At 39.0% G+C, this 14,494-nt stretch overlaps 1 protein-coding gene across 2 annotated transcripts; it reads left to right on the forward strand.

Moving 5' to 3' along the window:
• Nucleotides 1–6,038: 6,038 nt before the first annotated feature.
• On the forward strand, nt 6,039–14,230 carry LOC105040434 (uncharacterized). Of its 2 annotated transcripts, XM_010916952.4 has the most exons (5): nt 6,039–6,254; nt 6,384–6,484; nt 6,873–6,950; nt 13,807–13,885; nt 14,004–14,230. In XM_010916952.4, exons 1-5 carry the CDS (start codon nt 6,252–6,254, stop codon nt 14,049–14,051), a joined length of 309 nt encoding a protein of 102 aa, XP_010915254.1. In that variant the 5' UTR covers nt 6,039–6,251; the 3' UTR covers nt 14,052–14,230. The 2 variants fall into 2 exon arrangements, with proteins under 2 accessions (XP_010915254.1, XP_010915255.1); XM_010916953.3 differs by lacking the exon at nt 6,873–6,950 and having other exon boundaries at nt 6,082–6,254.
• The last annotated feature ends 264 nt before the right edge of the window (nt 14,231–14,494 follow it).

Consider the following 14,494-nt stretch of genomic DNA (forward strand, 5'->3'; position numbering starts at 1 on the left):
AGACAGGAACAATCAAGATGGAGATCAACAAGTTTGATGGTAAGAGCAATTTCTCCTTGTGGCAGGCAAGGGTGAAGGACGTGCTCATCCAACAGGGGTTGATCGATGCTGTCTTGTGCGATGAGAAGCCGACCACCATGGAGGTGCGGGATTGGAAACGGCTACAGATACAGGCGGTGAGTACCATCCGCATGTACCTGACAGATGAGGTGGTGATCCATGTGCTGAGCGAGACTTCCCCGACGGTGCTGTGGTCGAAGCTCGAGGAGTTGTACATGGCGAAGTCTCTCACCAACACTCTTTTCCTCTGGAGGCAGTTTTACCAACTGCGGATGACTGAGGGACAGAGCGTGCAGGAGAATTTGAGCCACTTCCAGAAGATCCTCACCGACCTCCTCAGCGTTGGTGAAAATGTTGAGGAGAAGACCAGGGCACTGATTTTACTGGCGTCGCTTCCCCCTTCGTATGAGTCCTTAGTGACTGCTCTTCTAGTGGGGAAAAGCACTATCAAGATGGACGAGGTCACCGCGGCGATACTCCAGAATGAGGTTCTCAGGAGGGAGAACCCAGCTTCGAGCTCTGATGGCGATAGCTCAGCTTTGGTGGCTTCTGGAGGAGCAGGAGGCGGTAGACGGAGTGACAGGAGATCGCAACGAGGGCGGTCTAAGTCCAGGAGGGACTTGAGCAAAATCAGGTGTTACCGGTGTGAGGAGTTGGGGCATCTAGCCAGAGATTGTCCTCAACTGAAAAATCGGACGGTGGCTGCTGTAGCGACGGCCGGCAGTGATTCAGATGGAGATGTCCTGGAGATATCTAACGAGGTATCTACTTCTTTCCAGCAGTGGATATTAGATTCTGCATGCCCCTATCATGTATGTTGCAGAGAGGAGCAGCTTGACTCCCTGGAGAATAGTGAGGGCACTGTATATTTGCTGGATGGATCAAGCTGTGCGATCAGAGGCATTGGGACGGTCAGCTGGAGGACACATGACGGTGCAGTGAGGAGATTGGGGGAGGTCCGACACATACCCGATTTCAGACGGAATCTTATCTCACTTAGCAGACTGGATTCGAGAGGCTACAGGACGGTAGCTGGTGGAGGAATCCTGAGGGTGCTACGCGGCGATAGAATTGTGCTGGAGGGGAAGAAGGAGAGCAGAGGACATTATTACCTGGCAGGGAGCCCAGTGCGAGGTGGAGCTTCGGGAGCCAGGCGGAGTCCAGAGCGAGGTGGAGCTCCAGGAGGTGGATCGGGCACGAGATAGGAGACTCGGGAGGACGAGAGGCGACGTCGCAAGGTGAGATTCCTATTGCCGCAGGATGATGCCCCGAGCAGGTCTCAGGTCAGGAGGAGCACAGCATACGACGGAGATGGAATCGAGCAGCCTGGCTCGACTCTCATATTTGCCCATCCATGATCAGCAGGCGATTGCCCCAGGGCATGGGGGCGTGGAGATCCAGAAGCTCTCGGAGTTTGGAGGAGGTCGAATATCAAGTCGAGATGGAGATTGTTAGGATTTGACACCTTGAGATTCAGCCCACATTGAGCCCACAGCGAGGTTTGCGGCAAAAAACGGAGTCCAACGAGACCAAGATCACCTGAAACAGAGCTCGGATGGAGGAGATACGAGCTTTTAAAGTCGGCACGAGAATCGAGCCAGCAGAGGACCGCCGGCGACCGGCGGCGCGGCCGCAGATGGCGGCGCGCGGGACGCGCGACCCAGGCCTGCGCGGGACGCGCGACCCAGGCCCATGCGGGACGCGCGACCCAAGCCCAGGCCCACGGGGGACGCGCGACCCAGGCCCGCGACCCTTTGCCCCGGTCCACCGTGGACCGAGCGGTCCACAGCGGGGCCTGTGGACCGCGTGGGCGTTTCCCACGCGTTTCTCGCGGTCCACGGTACTATTCCGTGGACCGGAGCACGATCCGACGGCATGGGTGGCTCCCGGTCTTGATCCGACGGTCCAGGGGGTTTTTTGGCTTGGTTTCGGACTCATAATCCCTCAAGTTTAAACCTAGTTTTAAACCTTTAAAAGCCTGTGCGTGAAACAGAGAGGCAGTGGATCGGTTTTTTGCGCCGTACGAAATCCGTACGAACTCGAGAAGAGAGAGGGAGGCGAGAGTGCTGAGAGAGAAGGAGCAGGAGGCTCCTGGACAGCGGTCGCCAGGCTCTTCAGAGGTTCAGGGGGTCTCCAAGAGAGAGAGCTTTTGTGAGAGGAACTTCAGGTGAGAGAGAATTGGATGTACAAGGGTTGAGGGTGAGGTCTCTTCTTGTAAAATTTTTTTTTCATAGTGAAGTTTGCATGCCCCGTGGAGGCGAGCCCTTTTGTGCTGATCCACGTATTTTGATTGTTTTCTTTTTGTTTTGTTTCTTCTTTCTTCCTGCTGCATCGCGTGGTACTGAAAGGATTTTGGAAGGTGGTGTCCTGGCCAGACATCCATCCAACATTGTGAATGCTGAAATTGACTTAGCTTCTCTTCAAGTTGCTGATTTCATTACCACTGATCATAAATGGGATGTTCAGGCCCTCACAACCTATTTTAATGTTGATATGATGTCTGCCATCATGCAAATACCAATACCCTTACATCCATGACCTGATCAGTTTACTTGATTTTATACAGCCTCTTCTAAAGTCTCTGTATCGGATATTGCTATAGTTTTTTCAGCACATAACTCTATTAATCACGATGCACAAAATTTTCAATGGATTTGGAAACTTTTAGTTCAAACGAGGGTGAAATACTTTCTCTGAAAAGTTTTATGAAATTATTTATCTTGCAAACTTACTCTCTATCAAAGTGGCGTTATTCCTGACAATATGCTTTATTGTGATCTCTGTGCTAATATGGTAGAAGATCCTGAACATGTTATTATATCTTGTCCTTTTGCTAACCAATGTTGGGCATAGCTCGCCATGACGTCCGAGCAATTTTTTATTCCTCCTTCTTTGCTAGTTTTGACTACCTGTTTAGCAAATGCCAAGATAGAGAAGAGGACCAAAGCAATGATGAGTCACATGGCCTGGCTAATATGGAAGAGCAGAAATGAATGGATCATTCAGCAGCTTACTATTCCTCCCCCTCAACTGATCAGGCAACTACTTTCTTATTTTATGAGTATTAATGAAATTTTTGCTTCTAATTATCAGCCAGAATCCTAGAGCAATTTTCGTGTGTAATTCTAGCACACTTCTCATACAAACACCTGAAACTTGTTGCACCCTCCCTTTGGCAAACTCCTTTTAAATTTCGATGCTTCAGTGCAGTCTGACAAAATTGGAGTTGCTTTCATCATAAGAGATGCCATCATGCCAAAGGCTGTCTCTTGCTTGCTCAAGGTAAATGCTTTCCACATCCCTCTTTTCCCCATGCTGAGCTCCTGGCTGCTTGGATGGGCCTAAAAGCTATACTTTTTCATCACTCTGATAAACAATTGTTTCTAAAGGGTGGTTCCTTAACGATAATCCATTGGATTACTACCTCCTCTTCATGCAATCTTGCAAATCTTCCAATCTTCAAGGATCTCATTGCTCTTAAGGATACTCTCCCAGCTTGCTATATTTCACATATTAAAAGAGAGCAAAATCAAGCTGCAGACTGGTTGTCCAAATTTGCTCGAAGTGGTGGCTTTTCCTTGGTGTCAAGAGATCCAACTCCTCCTTTGATACAAATTTTACAAAATGATAGACGTCATATTGAGCATGCCACTCTATAGCACTACAAGTTTTTACCCTCTCGTCTGTTGCTATTATCTCACACAGATACATTCCTTCAAGAGGGTTGTTTTTGTCATGGCACGCTTCATGGCACAATGCTGTGATTTCGACAGAAGACCTTTAAGTTTAACAACTATTATACTTTATGTTATGCTTCGGATGATAAATGCCTTCTTTTAGAATTTATTTGCTTCAGCTTACTCTTTAACCTTTATTTTCATGAATGCAAGGGATAGAGTAAAGCTGTTTTTCTTTGATCCTTATAATTTAGAGCAGGTTCTATACCACCGATATTGCTGCAAGATACATACTTTCAGCATATATAATTTCAGCAGCTCTCTGACCATTATTTTTGGTTTTCAGCCAGTTACTCTCAAAGATCTCACATTCTCTTATAAACTCTGTCTCTGTCAACAGTCTTACTGCCAATTGTGCCAGCTCCTTTACTTTTTATGTTACTTCAACTGTGTATACTTCCACCTTGTCTATAAAAACTTATCTTGTCTATTTGCTCTAGTGGCCTTTTTTTGCTTCTTCCAGTTATGTAATAGGTCACCTGAGTATTCTGTACATATTCCGTTTTCTTAATCTAAGTTTTCACCTTACCAAAAAAAATAAGGGGTATTATAGTCACTAAAAGATCGATAAATATTAACCTTACCCCAATTCAAAGGCGCAGGTTGCCAAGCAATAAACCTAGTTGTAGGGGCTTGTCGAGCATGTATAACAGAAATCCCACAATCACAGAACTAAGCATGAACTCTAGAAATAACCATTGAACTCTACTAATAAACCATGGCATTCATGTTTTGCATTTAGAATCTTCATAATACTAAAAAGATTTTATGCGATTTTTTGGAAAATACCCTCACAAAAGGAATTTTTGAATACTAAGGATGACATAGGTGCCAAATCATACAACTGAAGAATAAAATATTTTTGATTCTTCGTCTTGGATCTTACCAATTGTTTTCATCCAAATTGCTCATAAAATTTGGCTCGAACACATGATTGAGATGGGTGTTTGTCTTACCTGCTAAGGGCTCTAAGAGAGTCCAGTAGGATCCAAGTTCAAACTGATCTACATCTGAAATTGACTCTGAGTCTAAGATCTACATCTAGATACAAATTTGAGCAATCACTTAGCAAGTCCAGCCAAATTCAATCACTATTCTGATTTGGTGAGGAACTGACTACTGATTCTAAGGGCCCATTTCATTGGCAGACATATGGCATGAGAAAATAAATTCCATGTAATGTTTGATTCCATATTTAGTATGAAAAGTGGATGAGAGAGATGACAAAATAAATGATGGATTTCATTTCTATTTTTTCTGATAGAGAAGGTTCACACTAGGTCACCGACTGAAGATAGATTAAAAATATCATTTATTAATAGAAATATCCTCACTTATATTATATTAATATAGTATTAATGATATTATATAATAATATTAATTATATTATTATTATAATAATATATTATAAATATGTTAATATAATGATTAATAATATTTATAAATAATTATATATTAAATATATTAATAAATATTAAATATTAATAAAATAATTAAACAAAATATTTATTAATTATCAATAAATCTAATATAGCATATATTAATAATTAATATATCTATTTATGTACCAAAATATACTTAGATTTATTTATAATAAGAAAATATTTCTAATATATACAATTATTTAAAAAAAAACTAAATTTTTGCAAATATATTTCGATATTCAAAATAGCTATTATTGACATCTCCTATGTGAATGGATTGAAAAAATATTATTATCTGAATTGTTTATTCAAAATATTATTATAAATTTGATTATATTCTTATATGAGATTATCTTCAATAAAATATAGCAATATTTTTCAATACTTTTATTAGAGTAACTTTTATACCCACCGAATATCATAAAATTTATTTTTCTTTACATTCGTTTTTTTCAGATAAATAATTTTTTGGAGTCATCGGATCATCCCATAATTTGACATGCCCTAACAAAATGAACCTTTTCAGAACGGCCTTGATTTCTGAAATGTGTCATTTTCCCATCGACTTTTGCAGGGACTGAACTGAAAGCGGAGTAACATGGGACCATCCGACCATACCACGTAGCATTACAATATTGCGGCTTTTAACTTTGGGTGTTCTTGGTCTAAATCGGGCCTTGCTTTGGGTTGGATCGCAAGCTGCACGCTCTTCATCTTCTCATTGTCCCGCGACAGCCCAAGCCCAAAAGACCGTAACAAAAACCCAGTTCATTTGATCAACCATCATGAGCCAAAGAGCGCAAAGATATCTTCCAGTGCGCGCGCATCAGTGGTGACGCGGAGCCAACGCGGTTGATGTCGCATTGCATGTTTATGAGATTAGAATTAACCGCAGGCAGAGTATAACGGAGCAATTCTTTCTCCGATGAATACTTCTTTTATACCACCAAGCCCAACGCTAGAGAGTTTGTAACCCCCGAAGCGGAGGAAGGCCGGAGGATCGAGCGTCCGTCTCCGTCTCCTTTGTCAAATGGTCAGAAAATTCCCATCTCTCTCTCTGCTTCTGATTTCTTTTCGAGAAGGCAACCATTCTTGGTGTCTTCTAGTGCTTCGAGATTTCTAGGGTTTTGAGATCTCCCTTTCTTGGATCGAAACATCTCAGGCACCGAAGCCCATATCGAGCCCGGTCCCTGTCGCCTGGTATCCGTCGCTGGCGGTGCTGATGCTTTCGGTCGGTCTCCTCGTCACCGCCTCTTTCTTCATGTAAGCGATCGTTTGGGCTCTTCTTATCATCTTCTCTCGAGATATCTTCTTGTTGCGTTTGTTCTGTCATAATTCTTGATGAAGATGTCGTTGCTTATCGGGATTCTACGAATTCTAGGTATTTTGTGCTCAAAACGTTAAAACGATTGCATCGGAATTGGTTCTTGAATGTTTAGTTTGGGGATATGTACTTTTCTTTATGAATAGCTAGATTCTTGTTAGCTTTATGTACTGTGAGAAATTATTCGTTATCGCTTGTTGATAGCTATCTATTCTTGTTTAGCAAAGTCCTGAAGCCATCAGCTGTTTCCAATGTAATCTTTTTTACTGTTTGGTGTTCCTTGACCTGGAGATTCATTATCGATTATATGCATATGCTTGCCTCTAGGGTTTGCATGTTATTTGATGTGAAGCCTTGCCATCACTTATTTGGCGGGAATCCATTCATGAGATCCGAGACAGAGCGGTGAGAAGTCTCTCGCGATTGTTTATAATCTTTCTTCCTTCTACAGGTTAAGATTTATTGTTGTTGATAGTTGATAGTTTGTCAAACTTCTTTCCATTTCCTAGAATAGATCAAGAACTTTTGTAGGTATTAGCTTAAAATGAAGGGGTACTTATTTGTATATTGAGATGGAAGGAATTACTGTAATTACTTGGACTTGGAAAGCCTATAAAAAGTGATATATGTGGATTATTATTGTCAATGCAAGGGCTAATACGAAGAGAGTTCTGGTTTATAAAATAGGAACTGAAGTAATGTTATGTCTTTGATTGGAAGAGATGATTGAAGTTCAGAACAATCTTCATTCTTCTCTTCCCGGTGAGTTCTGGTAAATGTTTGCATGATAGGCACTTAAATATATGGATCAGTCTGAACTAAGTCTTTATTTTGGGTAGTAGTTCTTTGTTTACACCAGTCACAAAGCCTTATTTCTTTTTCTATTTCTTTTCCCCCTTGGAAATGACAGATGTGCCTGATAGGCAAGTCTAGGCCACATTACTGGTACTCTTTTTATCTTGATGGTTTAGGCCATATGTAGCTTATAACACATTCTTGAACAAAATTGAAACGACAACTTCAAGGACCAATAACCTATTTAATGATTGCCCATATGCTTTAATGTTATTTTCTTTTATCACAAAATTCACTTGTCAAACCTTTATAAATATTTGGCAATATTGTAGAACTTGCTACTCTTTCATTTTTGGTAATTGTTTGATGGACTTTTTATTGCCTGAGTATGCCTATTACATCCAATGAGGGAACATGATTGGTGCCCTAGCTTTGGAAATAGGTATCTTTTCTTGGATGGAAAAATGCTGTAGGTCAAGTAGGTGCTTGCAAATCACTTTTGTTTTCTGCCGGTCTTTTTAATTCCTTATCTTTTACAGGAGGATCACCAAGATAAGCTAGTTTATTAATGGTCCCCTTGGCATCTTTTGTTATGTTGTGAGAGCATTCTTATGTGGATCATGCTGGTATGGAAACATGTTAAATCCTGGTCTTTAAAGGAGGACGTGAATTAACAAGAAATCAAGATCATGATGATTACTTGGTTAGATAACATGGAATAGTAGACTGACAATTGACTCTGTGTCACATTAAAGAATAGTTTCCATCTTGTGGATCAATCATCTTTAGCAGGGAACAGTAAAGAATAATGATCAAGGAGAAGATGGATTTGGTGGCACCTGGGTTGAATTTTCAGTTTGTGGTCATGCTTTGCATTTAAGCCTTTTGTATGTTGAGCTGAAATGACATTGTTCTAGTATTGTTAATACCTTTTTGAGATGCAGCTTAGGTTGAAAATCTTGTTGCCTATCCCAAGGAAATGCGAAGAAGATCAATCGCTGTACATATGGAAATGTAATTAAAGCTGTATTACTTTTGTATCTTTGAACGATTCAGTGTCTGTAATCCTCCTTCAACATTGACCATCTAATAGTTGTTATCATTTGGAAGCTTCCTAGGTTTTCGACCTTGTTTGATCATATACAGCATTTTCTATTTTGAGCTTTTGCCCATTTGGGTCTGGATTGATTTTTGTGGTTTTTTTTGGGGGGGACCATGTACATGGTCCTATTCTAGTATCTTTGAGTGATTGAGGATTTCCATTTGTATTTTTAGGTAAAGAAAGTTTTCTGACCACTGCCTTTGTAATATCTAAATATATAATTATAGTTTTATTGATAGAGTGAACATTAGCAGTAATCATCAAAGTTGTCCATTAAACACATTTTTGCTCATGGTGGAGATCATTTCATTAGAATCTTACGAGCATTGATGAGAATTAGTTTTTACATGACACTGAATGAGGTCATATAATTTATTTTATTTTATAGGTTGAAGCTTACAAGTCATCTGACAAAAGAAGTCTTATTATTTTCATGCTGATACTTCTTTATTTGTGATATAAGAGTTGGTACATTCTTAGTTTTCTGCTCTTAGTTGTTCATGTGTTTAAGGATTCGTTTCAAGGTATGACAAATTCTGCAGCCTTAGAAGTGCTGTGGCTTTTTCTGGAGTTAGATATCTCTTCCTTTCTGAACATCTCATTTTAGGATGGTTCTGTGGTTGTGAAAATTGAGGATTAACCTTTATGATCAGCTAAAAGTAAGAGGAAATACAGAGTGATGATAGATTCGATTTGTGGAGTAAATGCAGTTTTAAATGACAATACCTTAATTGGTCAGCTCTCATGCCTGCTTTCGGTTATTAAGTTATGTCCTGCCAATCCTTAATTTAATGTGGCCAAGCAGTCTTAATTTGGTGCTTACCTTTGACCTCCTAGGAAGAAAATATTGTCCTAGGTGAAGGAAAGAGGAGATTAAGAATGAAGAGAGAAGGATTACTAAAGAAAAAAGGAATGAGAAAAGGGACCTAAACTAGCTGGGGCAAGTGCATGAAGAACATGGTAAATGCAATAATGGCAGGCAAAATTATGTTGCCCAAGTTGATAGATGCAACATTTAGGATGTAAAGGATTGGTATAGATTTGTTGCAATTGGATCAGATATGAATTTGCTAAACATGGTGATGAGTTTGGGATTCATTGGTATCTGAATTTGCTAAACATGGTGATGAGTTTGGGATTCAGTGGTAGACATAATAATAAATCTATATAGGGCTTGATTCAGTTTTTAAGAGACACGCATTTGAATTCCTATTTCTCAACTGATGAAAATGAAGAAAAAGGTAGGGGAAAAAAGAAGATGTGCATGTGCTTGTGAGTCCAGATGAAAGAAAATGACTAATGTGGAAGTCAACCCTGATTAACTAAATTTAATTCAATTCTTGAATTAAAGAGCCACAGTTGCATTGTGAGTCTTTGAAGGGATATGTATAAATAACAATGAGTATATTAACCTCCTTAGTAAGTGAGTGGAATTTGAATATTTTAGTAACTGTTCATAAATAAAAAATTAGTTAAAATAGTTACAGCTAATATTTCAAACAGTCAGTAACAAAGAGGAAAATAAAATTTGGAGGGAGAAAAGAACTTGGAGCTAACTTATGTTTTGGTCTGAGATTTCCTAACAACTTTCTTCACGAACAACTCTCTTAGCTAAAGTTTGCTTGAACAATAATATGATGCTGCTTTAGGGGGTTGATATTGGGTAGTGCTGGTGATAAAACATGTCTAAATGTAACCATACCTTGACTCATAAAACAACAGTACATAGATCAGTAAATATTGACAGTGGGGTATTTCTGCTTGATTACTTGGTCACAAAAGATTCACTAAAAGAAAGAGAAGAAAAGGCTACATAAAATCCTCCTCCCAATTACTAAAACATCTAAAATTATTTTTTCTTGTGTCGAGATTTTTGTAAGAACTTTTCTATTTGAAGCTACCAAACAAGAAAATATCAGCAATATCAACTAGCTGCTAAAAATAACTGGCATAAAGAATGAAAGTAGTATATCTATCCTGCCTCAGTAAAGAGGGTGGTTGTGTTTCATTTGTCTCATTGACTTAATCCGTGCTTTAAACATGAAAAAACAGCCTATATAGAAAATTATCATCTTTCTCCTTTGTCTAGACCTTTTCCAATTTAATTGAATTTGTTGAGTCACACCTTGGTTGTATGAGCTTAAAATATAAGCAGTATTTGACCACATATTTGATATGAAGAGGAAGAGTGGTAATTGGTTGGATCAAGTTGACCTCTCATAACAAGGTTAGGATATCTGTTGGGCTTGAACTTGCTGGCTATTGATCTGACTTTTGGGAGAGGTATAGGGAGATTTTTCTATTCCAAACTTGATCAGCTAGTTGGTTAATTTTTTTTTTGACTTGTACAACTTGTGGAGCAAAAGGGTCAGATTAAACAATTTGGTCCATCTTGTTCTGGTTTGGATAGATGGTTTGGATCCAAATTATCACCCTTAGAGAAAAAGGCTGGGATGATGGCAATCGCGATGACAATGAGAATGTTTTCATTTATTGTTGAAGGGGTTGAATTAATGCTAAAATCTTAAATATAAGAGAATAAGTACTTGTATATTATCATTAGGAATGGCAATTGGTGGGGTATGGATGTGGTCAGCCAATACTTGTACCTGCCTTGGAATTAAAAACCCCAGAAGATGGTTTAAGTCTGGTCGCGTAAGGAATTCACCATGCGAACATTAAAAAATAATTGTGACTGTGAAAAAAGAGATTTAGATTAAGATTATATCGGGTTGGGTTCAGGGTGGGGCATATCATTACTTGTATCAGACCTGAACCTGCTTGGGGTATTTTGTCAAGAACCCGTACCGGCCTTGGGTTTTAATTGGATCGGGTACCTAATGGGTTGGTTACAATTGTCATCCCTGATTATCATCAAGTTAATGATCACCATGTTTCTTTGGATAGAAAAGGTTTGGGTGGATTTAGACCTCTGTCATACAAGTGCCATGCTGGTGGAAAAGCCATATCCAAAGAGGGTTCATACTTAAAATCACTTGCAAAGGATAGGTTATTAATTGTCATCAGAACTTCCTATATACAAGGGTGGTGTATATAAAACTAATTCTTGGCCATAAGAAGACTTGGTGGCTAGATTGATTGGACACTTTCTTGTATTGGTGCTTGTATGTTTTTAATATATCTTTTTTGTGTCTAGCAACATCCAACTAAATGATCTTGGCAATGGAATCCACCACCTTGATTTGAGATTCCTTGCGAGAAGGGAGATGAAAGATAGGAAAGGAGACTTTGGATCTTATTGGGAAGTAAAATAGGATTGGAATTTGGGTTTTAATCATATGTATGATAATGATACGTTAGTTTCAAATTTGTTAAAGTGTGTTGATTTTTTTTAAGTTGAACTTGACCCACTACTTGATAAGACTTGTTTGACTCTTGGAGACAACAGGTTGGGTAAAATTTTTGGGTCTGCCTTGTTTTGATTCCTGTAAATGGGTTTCGATCTGAATCACCACATTTTGGAAAAAGGCTTGGATGATGATGATGTTGATGGCAATGAGGATGGTGTTTTTAAGTCACATGTCCTCATGTGTTATTGTCAAGTTAAAGGTTTTAATATTTTTTAGGACCAAAGTGGGATAGAAATTGTTTGGATAGATTTAAACGTCTGCCACATAAGTGCCAAATTTACGAAAAATCATATTGAGATGAGTTATTATGCCCGGGATTTACAAGCAAAAAAAAAAAAGAAGAAGCTTTTGATCATCATCAGGGCTGCCTTAATTTGAAGGTGCTTATAGATCTAATTCTTGGCCATAATAAGAAGATTAGGTTGTTAGAAAGGGACCTGAGGCTTTCTAATATATTTATATGTTCTTTGTCTGGGTTTCTCTATGTATTACCCTGTCAACTAAGTGCACTTGATAGTGGAGTCCACCACCCTGGTTTGATCATCATTGTGAGAAGGGATGGGAGATGGGTGGGAGACTCAGGATCATATTGGGCAAGGGAAGTAGGACCAGAATTTAGATTTGAAATCATATGTGTGATAATAAATATACTAATGTAAAGTATGTCAAAATGTGCTGATTCTTCCAACCCAAACTTGACTTGCTACGTGGTTAGGCTTGCCTTGCTTGTAAGCAACTCGTGTAGTCACTAGCTTGAGCCCATCTTGTTTTGCTTTTGGTAAACGTGTTTGAATCCAAACTGTTGCCCATAGAAAAAGGCTTGGATGATAATGATGGTGATGACTGTGAGGACGTCTGCTTTTATTACTGATATGATAAAAGGTAAATCTAAAATCTTGAATGATAAGTATTTGTGTCATCGCCAAGTTAAAGATTGTTATATTTCTTGGTACCAAAACGAGATAGAAAATGTCTGGGTGGGTTGAAAGCCTGGATGATAATGTTGCCCATAGAAAAAGGCTTGGATGATAATGATGGTGATGACTGTGAGGACGTTTGCTTTTATTACTGATATGATAAAAGGTAAACCTAAAATCTTGAATGATAAGTTTTTGTGTCATCGCCAAGTTAAAGATTGTTATATTTCTTGGTGCCAAAACGAGATAGAAAAAGTTTGGGTGGGTTGAAAGCCTGCCTGTAAGTGCCATACATAGAATAGCCACATTCAAAGATGTCTCACACCCTAGAAAAATATGATACGGTACGACGTATTTAATCATCATTAGATGCACCTAAATATGTAGGTGTTTATAGAATTAAGAATTAGTAGCTAAAGTGTGATTGGAGGCTTTCTTATAGTTAATAATGATTGGACACTTTCATATGTTTGTATATGTTCGTTGTGGATTTGTACATGCAGCACCTTGCAAAGCGAACTTAGCAATAGATTCAACCACCTTGATTTGGCCATCTTGGAGAGAAGGGACAGGAGAGGGGACGGATAGGAATGTACACATTGGATCTTCCCAAGGAACCTAAATAGGAGTGGATTTGGATTTCAGATCATCCATATGATAACAATATATTAATGTAAAATATGCTTGAAAGTGCTGATTCTTCAACTTGAATTCGATGCTGGTGTGTCTGGTTAAATGGTTTTGCTCTGTCTTGTGTTGGTTTGAGTCACAGATCGCCGACTCGGATACCATAACGGCTGGCCGGCAGTACGAGTTGGTACATTGCCATATCAGATTGTATTGGGCCTGAATCGATATGAAAATGAGGGTTGAACTAGAGAGGAAAAGAGAGAGGAGAGGGGGGGGGGAGGGAAAGAGAGGCCAGGGGAGACACCATGTTTAAGTTCTTCCCTTGTAACAGATGATGCTAATAATCAGTGACTAGTTTGGCTTTGCATTGTTCCATTTCATTATTATATGGAATATTTATTGCTAGAGAATTTCCTTTTCTCTTGCTAAGATTTGGTATGTTGCAGCTATGAAGCTACTTCATCCAGACGGAACCGTAGCCTATCAAAGGAGATCGCAACTGGAGCTGTGGCCTCTGTTTTCTTGGTAATTGAACCAAGTCACTGCTTCTCCTTGCTTGTCCGGTTGTAAGCTTTATAAATTTGTTGATACTGTTGTGATATATACATGTTGATATTGAATCTATATTTTTTTGTTGTTGCAGGGTTTTGGATCTCTGTTCTTGCTCCTTGCAACTGGTGTCTATGTTTGATACCAGAATTCAACCAAAGTGCAGCTCAAAGTTCTTTAAGAACCAAAAAAAATTTTGATTATTCAACATACTAGTTGGGTTTATGCCTACTATTTGGAATTTGAGGATCCCTTTTCTGGATCCGAAATGCAAGACACGCCAGCATAAGTTAATCTGAAGAAATTTTGTTTCAATTTTTAGATGCATTCTAGTTTGGGTAGTATTTTACTGCATGATCTGATATGAATCCAACAGCAATTTTTTCTTTTTGATTGACTTTCACGTGGTCACATGGAGAGTACATAGCAAGAGCAAAGGACTTATTTGATTTCGGAGAAGAGTTTTTTTTTTAGAAAGTAATTTTTGAGAAGTAATTTTTTAGAAAGTTATTTTCTGAAGATAGAATTTTAGTATATTTGGTTGATCATGAGAAGGTGATTTATTATAAAGTAGTTTATGTTTGG

This window comes from Elaeis guineensis, chromosome 3 (genome assembly GCF_000442705.2).
Source record: "Elaeis guineensis isolate ETL-2024a chromosome 3, EG11, whole genome shotgun sequence".
In the NCBI taxonomy this organism is placed as follows: Eukaryota; Viridiplantae; Streptophyta; class Magnoliopsida; order Arecales; family Arecaceae; genus Elaeis; species Elaeis guineensis.